Here is a 17,738-nt window from a genome sequence, read left to right as displayed (position 1 = left end):
AGCATCATGTTGTGGGGGTGATTTGCTGCAGGAGGGACTGGTGCACTTCACAAAATAAATGGCATCATGAGGATGGAAAATTCTGTGGCTATATTGAAGCAACATCTCAAGACATCAGTCAGGAAGTTCAAGCTTGGTCGCAAATGGGTCTTCTAAATGGACAATGACCCCAAGCATACTTCCAAAGTTGTGGCAAAATGGCTTAAGGACAACAAAGTCAAGGTATTGGAGTGGCCATCACAAAGCCGGGACCTCAATCCTATAGAAAATGTGTGGGAAGAACTGAAAAAGTGTGTGCGAGCAAGGAGGCCTACAAACCTGACTCAATTACACCAGCTCTGTCAGGAGGAATGGGACAAAATTCACCCAACTTATTGTGGGAAGCTTATGGAAGGCTAACCGAAACATTTGACCCAAGTTAAACAATTTAAAGGCAATGCTACCAAATACGAATTGAGTGTATGTAAACTTGTGACCCGTTGGGAATGTGATGAAAGAAATCGAAGCTGAAATAAATCATTCTCGCTACTATTATTCTGACATTTCACATTCTTAAAATAAAGTGGAGATCCTTACTGACCTGAGACAGGGAATTTTAAAAGTTAATGTCCAAGTCAAGAAAGCTTACCAGCAGCCAGCATCACTTGCCGCGACTGGTAATGTTACTCTTTGGTACTCTTACAGAGCCTTGTCAGATACTCCAGCGAGTGAAATTAGCTACATATTAGGAGTTAAAGAACTAAAGTTCATATCGTTAGAAAATCGATATTTCCCTCTTTATAATAAAACATTTGTTTAGTCTGTTGTTGCTAGCGATATTCATAAAAACATTCAAGTAAAACATTTATAGTACATTTTCGAAGGCTGGGTTCCCCGGTTGAATACCCATGTTCTAAAGGCATACCAGCTAAGATAGCTGGTCTTAGCTGGTATGCCTTCTGGCAAGGTCGGAAAACTTTAGAACATGGGTATTCAAATATATATTATTTGATATATATTTATATATATATATTATATTATTATTTATATATTATAAATGTTTGATTTTAATATTTTTATGAAGCTAGCTACTCTAACTTGATTGATAGCCTGAAATGGCTTCTTGGTAGCTAGTTATGAGGTTGGGAACCTATCTTCATAAAACTGCTGAGGGGCTAGTAAAAAAAGAAAAGTAGTGTCCCCTAAGGGGCATGATGCCTCTTGAGTGAACCACAGAGGAAGGTAACCTGATTGCAATACTGTGAAATTAATGAATCTTCTAAAAATATGGGTTTTCTTCTAGCTGGGTACTCATACTAGGCCCTAGACATACCATACGCATCCCCTGACCAATCCAATCTCTGTCCCAACTTAGACCGAGTGTACAGCATCTTTACATGGAAAAGTGACTATTCACAGGAGTTAATGTTAGGCCTATATACAGTATATATTTACTTGAGCCAACTATGCACATATGGAGTTCCTGTAGGGTCCCCATTCCAACATGAATTTTCCCAGATTAAAGACTTTGCCAGCTTGTGACACATATTTCTATCATATTTTCTCACTATGATGAGACTAGTTATTAATGGTGGGCTTTATTCTAATGTAATTTAAAATCTCTGTTGAAGTGTTTTTTCCAAATAATGGTCCAACATGAATTACATTTTTTGACGCCAATGAGCAAACATTTTTGTATTAAGGAAGGAATAGCTGATAAGTTGCACAAAAAAAAAGATTATATTGGCCAGCATGCAAATGGTCAAAGAGGTTTAAGCCAGTATAACTCCCAGCACGGTGTGGGTACTTGTTGGATCAGCTGAAGGGTTGTTGGAGAATTTGGGAAAAGTAAAAGAAGAACCAGATATATATTTGTTTATGGTCTAACAAAAGGCCTACAAAGGCTCATGGGGTTTACTGAGGAGGATCAACCAAAGACAGTGAAAAAGGGCATGTGTTTATCTAATTTCCTGAAAATCATACTAAATATGTTATTTAGGTCAAGTCAAAATCTAAATGATTAGTAATTGTTGATAGTATTTTGCAGCATTCCATTTTATTGCGATCATTGGGCCCATTTGTGAAGAAAATCAAGTACAGAATGAACCCTGGTCATGTTGAAAGAGCAGCTGCTTCCATCTTGTGGTAGCTTGAGAGACAGCCCTCAGGTCCTTGTACTTGTTCATGCCACAAACCAGTGTACACAGTTGTTAGCCTGGCTAAGCAGAATCATTGCTCTGGCCAAACGCTACTCCACACCAACGGAGGTATATAGAAAACGACAGAGAAGCAGAATAATTTAGTGTGAGTCGTCAGGCTAGTAAGTACTATGTATATAACAACAATGTGATTATATAATTTGTAATAGCAGTTATTAGAAAGGTTCATAATTATTTAGAGAAACAAATGGCTTTTATTGTGCAAAGCATTGTGAATGCCTCAGTGTTTCAAACACACAAAAAGGATGAAACAAGAAATAAAAAATCCTGTTAGAAATAAAACATTGAGGCCAAATTATACCTTGAAACATTAATTTTATATTTCGGAGGCAAGGTAGCATTTACTAAAGCATATTAAAATTATAACATAATATGGATCCTGAAATGTCAACCACACAATTGCTAAATTAATTAGCAGAGAAGATTATTTTAACTGCCAATTCTAAATAAACAACTTAAGAGTTTACTATAACCGCATACACTGTCTATATCCCTTAACAACGGTGCACCTACTGAGGTAACATTTCTCTTGTACAACACAAAATGGCATTAAAATATATTTTTTACCATTGGTTAAAAAAACACAAATACAGGTAAGAAACACACAACCTGAGTTAGATTTGTGAAAACCAGGATGATGAAAACATGTGTGTTTCCTATGGCAAGAGTAACCTACTAACGAGAAGTTCTTTGGTGGCAAAGGAACATCTAACCTTAATATGGGAGCAGAATGAATGGTGGTCAGTAACAGTGCTAGTTGAGAAGAGAGGCAAAATAACAACCCATAAAATGAAGGCACTACAAATGTTTCCAGGTAGGCTACAACAAATGGCGTATTAAAGGCACTGTGAGAGAGATGTAGAGCTCTATTGATAGTATGCATTACTGTACAAATAGCACTATGCACTGAGTGTACAAAACATTACGAACTCCTCCTCTTTCCATGACAGACTGACCAGGTGAATCCAGGTGAAAGCTATGATCCCTTATTGATGTCACTTGTTAAATCCACTTCAATCAGTGTAGATGAAGGGGAGGAGACTGTTTAAATAAGGATTTTTAAGCCTCGAGACAATTGAGACATGGATTGTGTGTGAGCCATTCAGAGGGTGAATGGGCAAGACAGTATATTTAAGTGCCTTTGAACAGAGTATGGTAGTAGATGCCAGGCCCACCAGTTTGAGTGTGTCAAGAACTGCAACACTGCTGGGTTTTTCATGTTCAACAGTTTCCCGTGTGTATCAAGAATGGTCCACCACCCAAGGACATCCAGCCAACTTGACACAACTGTGGGAAGCATTGGAGTCAACATGGGGCCAGCATCCCTGTGGCATGCTTTCGACATCTTGTAGAGTCCATGCTCTGAAAAATGGAGGCTGTTCTGAGGGCAAATGGGGGTGCAACTCAATAGTATGAAGGTGTTGCTAATGTTTTGTACACTCAGTGTAGGTAGCGATATCACTGGTCACAAGGAGAACATTGACTAAGTGGCGGCTAAATTTGACCAGCACAATTATAATATATTACAGCGCGAATATTGAGAGGGCTTTGCCGAGATAGTACAAATGACTTCAAACGACATTCTAAAACTGCAAAGGTAAACAGCTGATGTTACATTTTAATGTTTTATTAATCTGAGCACCTCTATGGATGTAATGCTACAATCTCATTACTAATAAACCAAACCTTTAGTAGTGGATGTAATACAAACAGACATCTTTTGACACATTAATGAATTAAATCAGAAAACAAAGGTATGAAAACTGACCAAAGCTTTTCACCTCCTTATGCTGCATAATATTTACATCTTTCCCTTTTCGGTAGATGGTAGAATTGTACACAGAGACTGGAATAACCCTTTGTCAAGGGAATCCCTCATGGAATTGACATAAGTATTATGAACATGCAGATCTCAATGGGTCAGCTACATTCTCCTCTGGGTCAGCTATAGATGTACTGCAGATGTTTCTCTCTTCTGACCCTAACATTGGTTAATTGCTGCTATTAATCTCTTCATTTGAGCATCAAATGCCTTCCAATCTGCTGCACTTCTTTCTCTCTTCATTTTCGACTCCTCCTGCACAAACGTCATTTTTCTTTTTTTGGGGGGGTATAGCTTTGAGTGCTTAAACTCTGTCGTCTGTAAACAAAGCAGAGAATAGAACAAATCAAATTAGATGAGAAAATGTCTGTCAAAACTGTAGTTGGGTCGTTCCACGAAATGAGTGACTTGAGTCCCTTTGATATTTTAAGTAAAAATTGTGCACCAATATTGCATTTTAAATGCCCGTTAGATTCAATTAAGTGCCCTTTAATATAGACCACATGGAGAATTCAATAAATCAGATTTTCGATATGAATAAAGACGTGCTAAAGTGCCAAAATTCAGCAATGTGGTTCAGATTGGCGCCCTCTGTGCGCCCTCTGTGACTTCTAGGAAGATTTTAATCCACTTAACCCCAACATTTCTCCAAGTTTCCAGCATCATTGTAAAGCCCTAGTTATTTTGTTGCTTTGACAAAGTCATTTCTGAAGATGATTATTTATTTAATGTGATTAGTGATTCACTTACATCTGTCCCTCATATTAAGGTCAACCCTGTTACGTGAACTTAACTCTAATCTTTTTGTCCATTTTCTGGTGTTTTGTGGTGGAAAACCGAGCAGGTCAAGCACAAAACAGGGTGGCCTAGTGGTTAGAGCGTTGGGCTAGTAACTGAAAGGTTGCAAGTTCGAATCCCCGAGCTGACAAGGTACAAATCTGTCGTTCTGCCCCTGAACAAGGCAGTTAACCCACTGTTCCTAGGCCGTCATTGAAAATAAGAATTTGTTCATAACGGACTTGCCTTGTTAAATAAAAGGTAAAATAAATAAAAACACTTCCACCCTGTTACCCATATAGACAGGACATTTTTTTTTTGTGAAGCTTGCATTGCTCATCTCTGTTTCACACAACAAGCTTCCATTTCCCCTGTCAAAAGGGGATTTATGACTGATTTAAGATGAAATCGTGAACCTTGTTCCTATATTTGGCACTTACTATAGTCATTTTTATTTATTTAACCTTTTGCGATGAGAAAATGTGTTTTTTATGAAGTTCAACATGTGCTCTTTATGACAGAATGTTAAAATTACCAAGGCACCGAATTGGTGGAACGACCCAATTCATAGCAAAGCTGCAACCTTATCTAAATCACCCACCAGTGGGAGCTGCTGTGTGCTGCCTGGTGCTCTTGATGACCAGAAAGATGGTGTAGGCATCATAGGCAAACAGGATCCCAGCCAGCAGGCCAAACACCTAAGGGAATGGAATAACTGTTAATATAAACATATTCTAAGCACCAAGTTCTACTTTTCAGTGATTAATTGGTCTGAAGTATTGGAGAGCTGAAGAAGTAGGCAATTTGAGATGCAATTTGAGATGCTCTAGTTTGTTTCTATTAAAAAATCTCAGGGTGGTTAGACATTTGACTCACCCCTCCTGCAATACGGGCGCCGTCCCCGGCTCCACCAATCACACAGATCAGAGAGGTGATAAGGTACAGGGCTGCACCAATAGTAGCACGGATAAAATCCTGAGAGGAAGAGACCAACATTAGTGAATGATTGTACTTCCAATGGCACTTGGAAAGTCCTTGTGTTACTGTCTGTTTTTATGAATGTATCTATAATTTGTGTATGTGCTTCTGTGTGCTTCTCTTTCTCTGTGTGTGTGTCTCTCTAGGTATGTGTGTCTAGGTGTGTGTGTGTGTCTCTAGGTATGCGTGTCTAGGTGTGTGTGTGTGTGTGTTTGTTTGTGTGTGTCTGTGTAAACATATATACTGTACTCACACTCCAGATCCAGTTGATCTTGATGGACTTGTCCATTTCCATCATGAAGACGACAAAGAAGATGATGGCGAACACCATCTCACAGATGGCCACTGCAGAATAACCTCCATACAATGATGCAGCATAGCAGATTAGGATAATAAAACTGATGAGCTGAAAGAAAATGACAGACAATTAATTTGGTGGAAAGGTAGAGTGAGAGAAAGAGGAGAGAGAGAAAAAGCCTGCATGAAAATATTCAGTGTAATATGTTTATAAAGGTACTTAGAAAATGCCAAATCTTTAGGGCAAACATTGCTTTTATGCTAAATTAATCTGTAGCCAAATTGCTTGAATTTGGGATGTTATTCATAACATTTCCTTTTTAGGAAATTATTGCTACGTATCCCAGAATCCTTGGGGAACGTCTTGCTGTAGTTTACAACAAACGAACAATTTGGCTCCAAATTCCTCCCTTTCCTTTGAATTAGCAGTTCAGGTTGAATGACGTGATTAAAACTCATCCCAGACAGCAGATCACCGGTGATAGGAACAGTCATCTCAGAGTCATTTCCACCACATGAAGATGGTATGACAGTTGACTTAAGACCATATTTTATCCACGATAGTCTTCTACTCCAAGACCCAGGCTGAGTGAGACCAGGGGGTAGCAATGTCAAATGGACAGACACCATCACTGCCATGTCACACACAAACACTAGCATCTCCCACATCAAACAGGACACACTAAACACAGTCTATACGGGGTTAAAGACCCTGTGGTGATGCAACGAAGTACACAAACAACAGAGGCTGTCACAAAACACATGCAACAAAAAACATAGTAGCTAACATAGCCAATCAGTTTAGAAGCCAATATCACACTGAGTAAGTTTCCCAGTGCTGGGATTGATCTTTTTTATCCTAAACATTTACATGTCTTTCTTTAACATGTCGCTTTAATTGCATTTACAGAGGGGTCTGTACCAAGTCAAGAATGCATTTTTCCATCAGAAAAAAAAAATCAGCTGGCATTCCCTTCAGTCCATTCCAGTGAAATAGGGTCAGTGTGGAGAGTACATAAACTTGGACAGCCCACAGTGTAGCAGCAACACCAGCCCTTACTGAATCTCTCTATTGTTGCTGCTGTTGAGCTATGATTCTGGGTGGGTAGATATATTTAAATACAACCACAGGCAGGTTTTGAAAGAATGGTCACATTTCATGGTGCAACTTGACATCACAAAGCCTGTGTGAGGATGACAAAGATGTTACTGACTTAAATGTTCAGGGAAGATATTGGAGATTGTCAACTTTGCTTGCAGTTGCAAAGCTACCCTTTTTTCTTTGATTTGAGGGATAAAATAATTATATTGGCTATATATGAACTGGCCTACTGCCACAGAGCAGTAAGCCAAGTTAGGGCAAACCCAGTCAAAAGTGTGGTAGTAGCCTACAGATGATGCAATAAGCTGCCCCCCCGGCACACATCAGTGCTTCGTGTGTTCCAGAGACTGGCACGAGCTGCCTCTGTGCACTTGTGGGGTGGCCGGGGCGAGGGGCCTACACAATGAGGCTCTATTCTATTCTGGCCTCAGCCAGCTGCTCTAAGGGTAACCGGCTAATGAAGAGGCCGTCACATGGAGAAACACCCACTATCCAAAAGCCCTTCACAACAAAAAAAGGGCCTGCGATGTTGACATCTCACTGTTACACCACAGGACAAACTGCTCCATTTCTGACCAGACTGAAGACCCAGATGGAATCTGTTCAGTCCTCCATACGCTGACTATGGAAAATGACCAATATTTTGTCAATGATTACAGTCAATATATTAACAATCTAAAAACAGGAACAGAGTGGCAACCAAAAACACAGAGAGATGTAACTATACACACAATCTCACACACAAAGAAATGCCAGGAAAAGCTCAACTGATGTTTCAATGGAACTAGCTTCTCTGAATAGTATCGGGATGAGAGGCAAAATACAATTTCTAAGCACAGTAATAGGAACAGAACAAGCTACTGCAATTCCTACATCACTCACTTACATGAAACGATTGCTCATCATCCAGGGAGAGTCACACTGACTATGTTTCACTTTGACATTAGCTAGCTTTCACAGAAGCATGTTCAAAACCAATGAATCAATGAATTGTTTGCGCTACAAAAGGTAAAAAGCATATCAAACATTCTTCGTCACAATTAAGTTTCTATGTGAGAATTGGCAGAACAATCTGAGATACCAAAAATATTTTTGGGGGCTATGCTGGCATGGAATCACCCTTTTGGAGCTTCCACAGGCCCATTTAAGTTCAGAAGCCATGTACCATAGTGTCAATGTCAATCCTTTACAGTACATGGGGTTACTATGAAACTTTTGGTGAGGAAATTAGTATTTCCTGACTCATTAATGATGACAAGAGTTGTCTTCCTGTGTATCTCACATCACATGATCCTCCTCTTCCTGCTGGAGTATTCTTTGCTCTGTATGAACTACAGTATGTAAACTGTCTGAGACACCTACCATCTCTCATACTGTGACTTTCATACTTTCTCCCGGGCTGTTGTGATGCTCCACAAGGGGGGTCATCCACCTGACCTGTGTCTCCAGCAAGGTGTGAAACTGTCCTTGAATGCCAAGCCAGGTCATATAGAGTTGCAATATAAGCGATTCCTGCATTCTTTATCCCAGGCTGCAGCAACCTCACACATCTCTGGAATTTCCATTACCTCTGCAAAGCACTGACTCTTAATGTGTGGTGAAACACTGACCTCTGGGATCTGAGTCTAGGAACCCCCTTGCTAAAATAAACTCTACACATACACTACATGACCGAAAGTATGTGGACACCTGCTCGTCTAATATCTCATACCCAAATCATGGGCATTAATATGGAGTTGGTCCCAATTTGCTGCTATTACAGCCTCCACTCTTCTGGGAAGGCTTTCCACTAGATGTTGGAACATTGCTGCGGGGACTTATTCAGCCACAAGAGCAGTAGTGAGGTCAGGTACTGATGTTGGGCGATTAGGCCTGGCTCTCAGTCGGCATTCCAATTCATCCCAAAAGTGTTCATCTGTCAAACCCAGAATCGTCCGTCTGACTACCAGATTGTGAAGCGTGATTCATTACTCCAGACAACGCGTTTCTACTGTTCTAGAGTCCAATGGCATTGAGCTTTACACCACTCCAGCCGATGCTTGGCATTGAGCATGGTGATCTTAGGCTTGTGTGCGGCTGCTCGGCCATGGAAACACATTTCATGAAGCTCCCAACGAACAGTTCTTAACAGTTCTTGTGCTGACGTTGCTTCCAGAGGCAGTTTGGAACTCGGTAGTGAGTGTTGCAAACGAGGACAGAAGATTTTTACACGCTATGTGCTTCAGCACTAGACTTGTGCACTTGACAATAACAGTTGACCGGGACAGCTCTAGCAGGGAAGAAATTTATGAACTGACTTGTTGGAAAGGTGGCATCCTATGATTGTGCCGTGTTGAAAGTCACTGAGCTCTTCAGTAAGGTCATTCTACCACCAATGTTTGTCTATGGAGATTACATGGCCGTGTGCTCGATTTTACACACCTGTGAGCAACTGGTGTGGCTGAAATAGCAGAATCCACTAATTTGAAGGGGTGTTCAAACTTTTGTATATATAATATTTATATTTTCAGAAAAGGTAAATTATCTTTGATTGTTTAAATAACTTATGAAAGAGACTGGTGTGTTTTTTCCCCACCTAATCATGGAATGGGGTTTTTCAAAGACAGAAATGTATTTGGTTTAAATCTATCACTTGATGGTTTCATTTCAGAGAGACAAATCATGTTTTGCTGCAAAGCGCTATTTATCCGCCTCACTCAGAGAAATAAGTAGCACTGCTAGGTTTTACATGGTCAAATAACAAATAACATTTTTAATAAAGAACTGTACAAATGATAGTTTCGTATTGATGTCACAAATGTAACTTTTTTAAATGAATTAATACAGTAATATGAGATCTGTATGTAAAATAGTGACAGTTAATCCATTCATTTTAAGATTGCTAGGTGAGACAAACACATATAACAGTCAGGATACAAATATTCAATTCCAGCTAAACAATGGATATATCGTTTTTGCAACAAAACTCATTTTAATGGATATCTAAAATCCTTGAATTAAAAATCTGAGAACAGTAATATTTTACACACACATGAATGTACCCATAAGCAATCATTTCTGATGAAAAAACACAAATGTGAAAAATTGGTGGATATAGGGTTTTTGGAAAGAAACTCTTAAAATTCTAGAACTCGCTAGAATTATATTCTGTTCCATTTTATGAGAAAGCTCAGTCTGTGAGTTACCACCCCCTTTAGAACAGAACACCTATCATACCCAATAGTGTGTATCTTTACAAAAGGAGAGATTCACCAGTGCTGACTTCTTAGGGCAATGACAACACTGAGCAACAAGATAGGCAATCAGTATGCATGCAACAACTCCACCAGAGTAGTGGGATGGCCCTCTTCAATGCACTTAGGCATGGGTAACAAAGCCCCCAAAGGACACTTACTACCCTACAATACATCTCATGGATGTAGAGCACATTAAAAGGGGTCTACTGTGTACAAAAACACTTGGCCTGCTTGAAGTTATTCATGTCTATTCCTGGAGTGTCTTTACATACATCCTGGTTAACTCAATCCAGATGGGTTTAGCATAATGTTGAACAAAAAAAACGTAGTTTGATTGGCCTGTGCATAATTTTGGATGTCATCTGCAGTGCATTCCTCTTTCCATCAAACCATGTACCCACTTTGTCTCTCTCTGGTTGTGCTCAACAGTTGTGTTTGTTCTACATTTGATGGGCTCTTGTGTGGGCTGGATTTTAAATGGTCATATATGACTGGACAAAGGCTACAGTTTGCTGAAAGATGATTAAATAAACCTTTACTTGAATTTGGCCACAGTTACATGCTAAAACAGACCGGACAAGTTGCGTGCGCGAGCACTGCAAAATAAATGTACACATACATGTCATTCAATTATTGCACCCACACTGCTCGCGCGTGTCAGCGAGCTCATGCATGGCCAGGTCGCTAAAATAGAAATTGGTTCTATTTGTGACGCTCAACGTGCTGCAAGTCCGTCCTCTTCCATCGGGTTTTTAGAAGCATATACCCACGTGGGGGATTGAAAGATGAACTTAGGTCCATTCAGGTCAGTTGTAGTAATGCTGTAAAGTTGGTTGCCAACTGCCATTAAAGTACAAAGAAGAAAAGCCATATAAAAGTCCAAAGAAGAAAAAGAAACGTGAAGGAAGGAGGAAAGATGACGAGAAACAAATTTGGTTTACAGTTTTATCTGTGGATTAATTGTCAAAGTAGAGGACCTTGTGCATTTCAGGTAAAATAACAACCCACTGTTTATATACCAGGACAAATAAACAAGCAACAGCAAGCTAACTAGCTAAATTGGCATAAATGTTTAATGCTTTTTGACCTGTCCCCAAATTAATATAATTGGTTCAGTGTTTGTTTTGATATTTCAGCCTGTGTGTCCTGATCGCTTCTGGTGTGGGTGAACAAAATCAATGTGCGCGCAATGGTGCACGTGCGTGTCCAGTTTGGTCAGCTTGTTAGTCTACATAACAAGGTTTTCATATTTTTAAAATTCTTATTAGTTTTTCTATTTTTATTTGAAATTCAGTTTAAGTTATTTTTAGACATGATTTGCTAGTTTAAAAAAAGTTTCAGTATTAGGGACAGAAAGCATGCATGGGTAACAGGATCACAATTTTACTTAAGATTCTGATGATTATCCACATTTATTCAAAGTCAAATTTCGAAGTTGGTCCAAACGTCAAATTTCATAGGCTTTTTCAAAAGCCTGGTTTGCTGCTGCAGCTGCCACTCCTTTATTTGGCTCCTCCTACATTAATTCCGAATAGTTCAATTAAGGATTCAGGTCTGGAATATCCCCATGAAATTGATTGAATTTAAATGGTTGGTATGCAGATGCTGCATGGACATTTCACCAGTAAAATTGGAAGAATTATTATTTTTATTAATTGACAGTAAGAAATGTGAAGGGAGGGTGACCACAAAAAATGTATTGGTAAAGTAGAGGTAAAGAAAAACATGCGCAGAATGTGATTCGGATCTCCAACTCCGGGTAAAATTGATCCAGGGGGGCGGGGCAGTTACCTCGGAGCCGCAGCCTCAGCCTTCATTTATAAAGTCAACCTCAATGTGACTTGGATTTAAAATGAATATTGTTGAGACAGGTGCAAAACAATATGGTGGAAGGAAAAGCTCTCTAGCCCATATACTAATCCAATGCTTTTTACATTTAGTAGTACATGTAAGAATCAAGTTAGCTACATTTTTTCCCCTGTTAGCTTGTGATAGTGATGCATAAATTAGGCCTATTTGAAACAATGTCATCTCCTGACCACACCAAACCCCCCCTAAAGCTTGAAACTCTCATTGAAAAATCCCATTACAGTTTAGATCTTTTATCTGAACATAATTTATGATGGTTATTTTATTTTTGTTTGTTTTGGGGTCAAAGATAATAATTTCAGTATGGTTTTAGTTTTTTAGATGGGTTTGTTAATGATTTTATTTCAGTAAAAAAAAGAAGATTAGTTTGCATTTTAATTTCAGTTTACTATAATAACCTTGCTACATAACGGAGCATTAATGAGCACAACATCAAAGAGAAGGAGCTTTACACATTTACAAGCTAGGTAGTAAATGTGTAAAATGTATTCGGCACACCTTATCAATCTTAGGGAGAGGTCTGTCATCCTTCCATGACTAATTGTCACACATAATCATAACTCTCATGGATATCCTGTAGTATGTGACCCTATGTACACTCTGATTTTCAATCTAAACTGTCAGCATTTGAATGTTGCGTGCCAAATGAGGGGAGATTCACGCACAACACCACATTAGAAGTGACAGGTGGAAGCTCTTAACCCTTGGCCTACAAACCCAGCCCTTGGCCTGGCCCCTACCTCCAAGAGCACATGGTTCTCATTCTAGGTCCAGTTCCTTTAAGTCCAGATAACTGTGTCCACGATTTTAAAATGGCCCCATTCATTATCATGCCATGATCAAATCATTGGAATACCATCATGGAAATACTCACAGATCTGTATTGCAAAAACAGCTGTAGGAAAATGAACTACACCCACATAGCCTATTCAGTTATGATCTAAGATACATTTTTTGTAAAGTAGTAGGTTTACTTATTGCTTAATAGAGGCCTATGCTAAGGTTATGAATGCAAACCTAAAGTAGTATGTCATCATAACAAGGATATATTCTAGGGAATTATATAATATTTCTACAACAGAGCTTTCATTCATAGTTTGGAAACTCCTACATAGCAGTACGTTTAGGTTGCAGCAGTAGTCTACTCCTTGTGTATAAGGCTTTAAGAGTAAATCGAAACAAACGTACTATTTCTGCAGCAAGAATAGTTCCTTTTCGGGTCTTCACGTAGCCCTTCAGGTTCTCCAGGCAGCCCGCAGCGACACTGGCCTCTGTATCAGCCATAACGAAATTAAATGTATAATTTACCAGTTAAGTATAACGGCTGAATATTGCAATGTTGCAGAACTCAACGAAGACACAAGTTACATTCAGTAAGGAAAAAGCGGACTGCTGTTGCCTCCTAACTTCGGTTTTTTTCTTCTCTCCAACTTGCGATTCCTTCGAATGGGTGAGTAATGGCAACTTCCTGGACTAGAGAACAAAATTGGAAGGAGGGAGTAAAGACGGGCAAACGGGGCGTTGGCTTGAACTTTTCTCTAGAGATTTAGGTGGTGGAAGACAGTTTGCTCCAACTGTTGCTGTGATTAATTTATGGAAGTTATTTATCGTTCGTTAACATTATAGCCATCAGCAATATGTTTTCTCAAGTTCAGTGGGCAGAAACTAAAGGAAAGCATTAGACATGTCCTATGCAGTTGCTGTGTGACAAGCCTCTCTTTGCTTTGGCAACACCGTCGACTATGTTCTTGACAACGTAACTAGAACTGCCTACTGGTAGGTTGGTGCTGTTAGGCACATACGGGAACCACTTCGTAGCACACCCAGGGGGTGTGAACAGTTGTTTTTAGAGCAAACAGATGCGGAACAGTTGTCCACGGCTATGCATGACACGTTACCTTTTTGTAAAATGTGCTGTTTCATTTACTTTGCTCTATGCAGAATAGAATTGTGTTGTTCATGTATTGTTCATTAAAGGGGCAATCTCAGTGGTGTAGTGGAGGGTATACCCACTTATTTTTCAATAGGCATTGCCCATACTCACTTAATCCATACTGATACTGATCAAAGTAGTGTCGTGCAGGTATACGCCCTATCAATTAATAGTGCTGATGGAACAGAATGTTTTTCTTAAAATGTTGAAAAACTATTTATTCACGTTTTAGGCACAGCAATGTGCATACGGGCAGTAGGCGAATTAATCCACAGAGATGGAAATATCCGTGAAAAAGAGGGGGGGGTTTAAAGATTCAAAAACTATCTTGGGTTGCTAATATGATTACGATAATGCTTTTGGCTGCTAGCCAAGTAAAGCACATTTAAAGAAAATCTAGTTAACAGAACGCATATGAGTAAGTCTTTATAAAAACAATTGCCTGCACGTTTCTATATTTTTGGGCTACAGGCTACTTTGAAGCAACGTAAGACATGCCTCATAATATGAAGTAAAACGTCCAGGTTTCAAACAATTGAGGAACAAGGAAAATATAGCGATGCTAATGATAGGCCTAACCGTCTTCTCTATTAAATCTTAAATTGCTACAAAGTTGCCCATGCCTACCGGTCAGAATTATATAATTATTATTATTTGCATTAATCAATGGCCATTTATTTTGCAAACTACATCTCGTGTTACAGAAACAATGCTAATCAAATATAAAGGGTAACTAACTACCTTCAAAAGTCTAAACTGTGAACACCCAATATGGGATTGATCATTCAGAGTGTATGTCACTGTTTCTCATAGAATTTTTCACACAGGGCACATTTCCTTCTCCAGGCTTGCCGTTTTGATTTTTTTTTGTGTTCAAAATTAGTGTACCCACTTCTCCAGGCACAATTACACCATTGGGTAATCTGGAGTTCAAACAATAACAAAGCAACTTCCCGCCACCTTTTTGGGCAAACAGTTTAAGGATGGTGCTGGAGAGGACCTCCCAAGTGGCACAGCGGTCTAAGGCACTGCATCTCAGTGCTAGAGGTGTCACTACAAACACGGGTTCGATCATGAGGCTGTGCAGCGTCGTCCGGGTTAAGGGAGGGTTTAGCCGGCCGGGATGTCCTTGTCGCTCTAGCGACTCCTTGTGGTGGGCTGGGCTCATGCACGCTGACTTTGGATGACAGCTGTGCGGTGTTTCCTCCGACACATTGGTGCGGCTTGCTTCCGGTTTAAGTGAGGAGTGTGTCAAGAAGCAGTGCGGCTTGGTGGGGTCGTGTTTCAGAAGACGCATGGCTCTCGACCTTTGCCTCTCCCGAGTCCGCGATGGGACAAGACTGTAACTACCAATTGGGGAGAAAAAGGGTAAACAAAAAATTGTGCTGGAGAAATGTAACCACTCATATTCAAAGATGGGGTAAAGGCTGACCATCCATGAGATCAAAATTAGTGTTTTAACCATGCTTTTCAATTAAAAGTAAAAAAATAAAAATGTATCAATCACAGCCACTTTAAAGGATTTGAAGATTTTCTGAATCATATTAAAATGCTTTGAATATTTTACAAACCCTGATAATGAAAATACATTACAATAGTAGCATTCTGGAAAACAGAGGTATCATACCATCATGTGGCACAGCAGCAGGACTACATGTGCCAGTAATAGAAGTTGATGTGTCACTCCATGGCTGCGTTTAGACACGCAGCCCAATTCTGATCTTTATTTCACTAATTGATCTTTTGACCAATCAGATTAGCTCTGAAAAAGTTCTGATGTGAAATGAACTGCTGTGATTGATCAAAAGACCAATTAAAAAAGATCACAATTAGGCTGCCTGTCTAAACGCAGCCCATGTAGCTGTCGTGTCTTTGTCTATGCCGGATTAAGTGATATGACATGCTATTCTATAAAATTATTTCTCTGTAATTAATATTACATGATTAAGCTAATCAGGTAGATGTAATTAACTAGAAAGTCGGGGCACCACAAAATAATGTTAATAGAGCTGTTATCTTTCGAATAAACTCTTAAAGTCATGGTCATCTACCTCAATAGCAGTCAATATTTAATCGTCACTTTATTTAGTCACATCTGAAAGTTGTAAATTCTTGGTTATCTTCACGAACCCTGGCTAACAAGTTGAATCAGCAATACAACATTTTGTTTAATTATTTATTTACTAAATACCTAAATAATCACACAGAATTAAATCTACACATAATGGATCATACATTGATTACAAATTATGTCATAAAGGAAAACGTCCCTAGCAGACGGAGCAGATATGACGGCTGGTTACATAAAGAAAGGGGGTTGGGTTTTGAATGAAAGAGCGGGAAGACTGAGGAACAAAAATATTTTGTGTCTCTATCGGGCCGTAGGCAGCTACTCTATCGTAAATACATAATCTTATGCATTCTAAATAACAGCCCATTTGGAAAAGGAAAATGCAATAAATATTTACTCTGATCTGCGCTTCGATCGGTTGGTCGTAGATGGAAGGCCAGGTTGTCCTTTGAAGAATGTCTGGTGGTAGAACGGGTACTTGGTAGTACCGTCGTCGTGTGGTAGAACAGTTACTCTGTCCGTCCTCTCATAGCCCACGTCTACAGTTGCTGCACTAACGCAACGGCTAGGAGGTATCACTTCTTTAGTGAATAAGAGTTCAAAGTTCATACCAAGTTGCCATGCTATGTGCTCATGCTATATTCTGGCTGTATAGTGGAAATTCATCCTTTTGACGTGTAGGTCGATGAGATTCGATGCTAATTTCGTTAGTTTCCTGTCGTTCAACCAGAGCTCACGCTGAGGTTGGCTTAGTTCTGTAGGTGGTCTTTGTCCTTTCAACGTGGGGACCGCAAGTCCTCACGTCCTTGGAACAGGAAGTTACATTTTCGTCAATGGGTTTATATAGTGGTGACAGAAGGGCGTGTATCATAGTTTACAACCAAAGTCTGTTCACTTGGGCGGGGCCTCTGATCGAGCAGAGTTTCTCTATGACAAACCGTTCTCTCATTTAAGAAGCTAAAATTACATTTAAACATTTAAATTGCGCAACAATTCCATGTGAATCTGAACTAGAATGTGTCGACATTCCAAGATGCAGTTTGTCATCCTGTCATTAGTAATAATGTCTCAGATGCCAACTGATCTGACATCATATTCATTAAGTACCAACGCATATATTCAACTGGTTGGATAACCGAAATATTGTTCAGTTTCCCACCTATTGATGTTACTAGACTCTCCATGTTAACAAAGGGATTTTCAATAGTCACATCGGTAGAGTAGAGAGAGGAAAAAGGGGAAAGGTATTTATAGGGGTCATAAACCTCCCCCATCAGGCCAACGTCATGACATAGCCTAGTAGTAGGCATACCTTATACCCTCAGACATTGAACCCCCCAGGGACCTCCCCATGCTACTGAACATCAATCAGTAAATAGTACAGCATGAACAATACATATGATCTACAAGGTTAGAGAATTAGACAAAACATTTAACCTTCAACAGAATGTCAAG

At 39.5% G+C, this 17,738-nt stretch overlaps 1 protein-coding gene across 1 annotated transcript; it reads right to left on the bottom strand.

The window, feature by feature from the left end:
* Positions 1–3,809: 3,809 nt before the first annotated feature.
* Positions 3,810–13,795, bottom strand: plp2b (proteolipid protein 2b). Its single transcript, XM_029664911.2, has 5 exons — positions 13,468–13,795; positions 6,029–6,181; positions 5,674–5,772; positions 5,399–5,495; positions 3,810–4,338 (listed from the first exon to the last, which is right to left on the bottom strand). Exons 1-5 carry the CDS (start codon positions 13,561–13,563, stop codon positions 4,325–4,327), a joined length of 459 nt encoding a protein of 152 aa, XP_029520771.1. The 5' UTR covers positions 13,564–13,795; the 3' UTR covers positions 3,810–4,324.
* Between the last annotated feature and the right edge of the window lie 3,943 nt (positions 13,796–17,738).

Source organism: Oncorhynchus nerka, linkage group LG7 (assembly GCF_034236695.1).
Source record: "Oncorhynchus nerka isolate Pitt River linkage group LG7, Oner_Uvic_2.0, whole genome shotgun sequence".
In the NCBI taxonomy this organism is placed as follows: domain Eukaryota; kingdom Metazoa; phylum Chordata; class Actinopteri; order Salmoniformes; family Salmonidae; genus Oncorhynchus; species Oncorhynchus nerka.
Note: the sequence above shows the minus strand (reverse complement) of the source record. Positions and strands in the feature narration are given on the sequence as shown.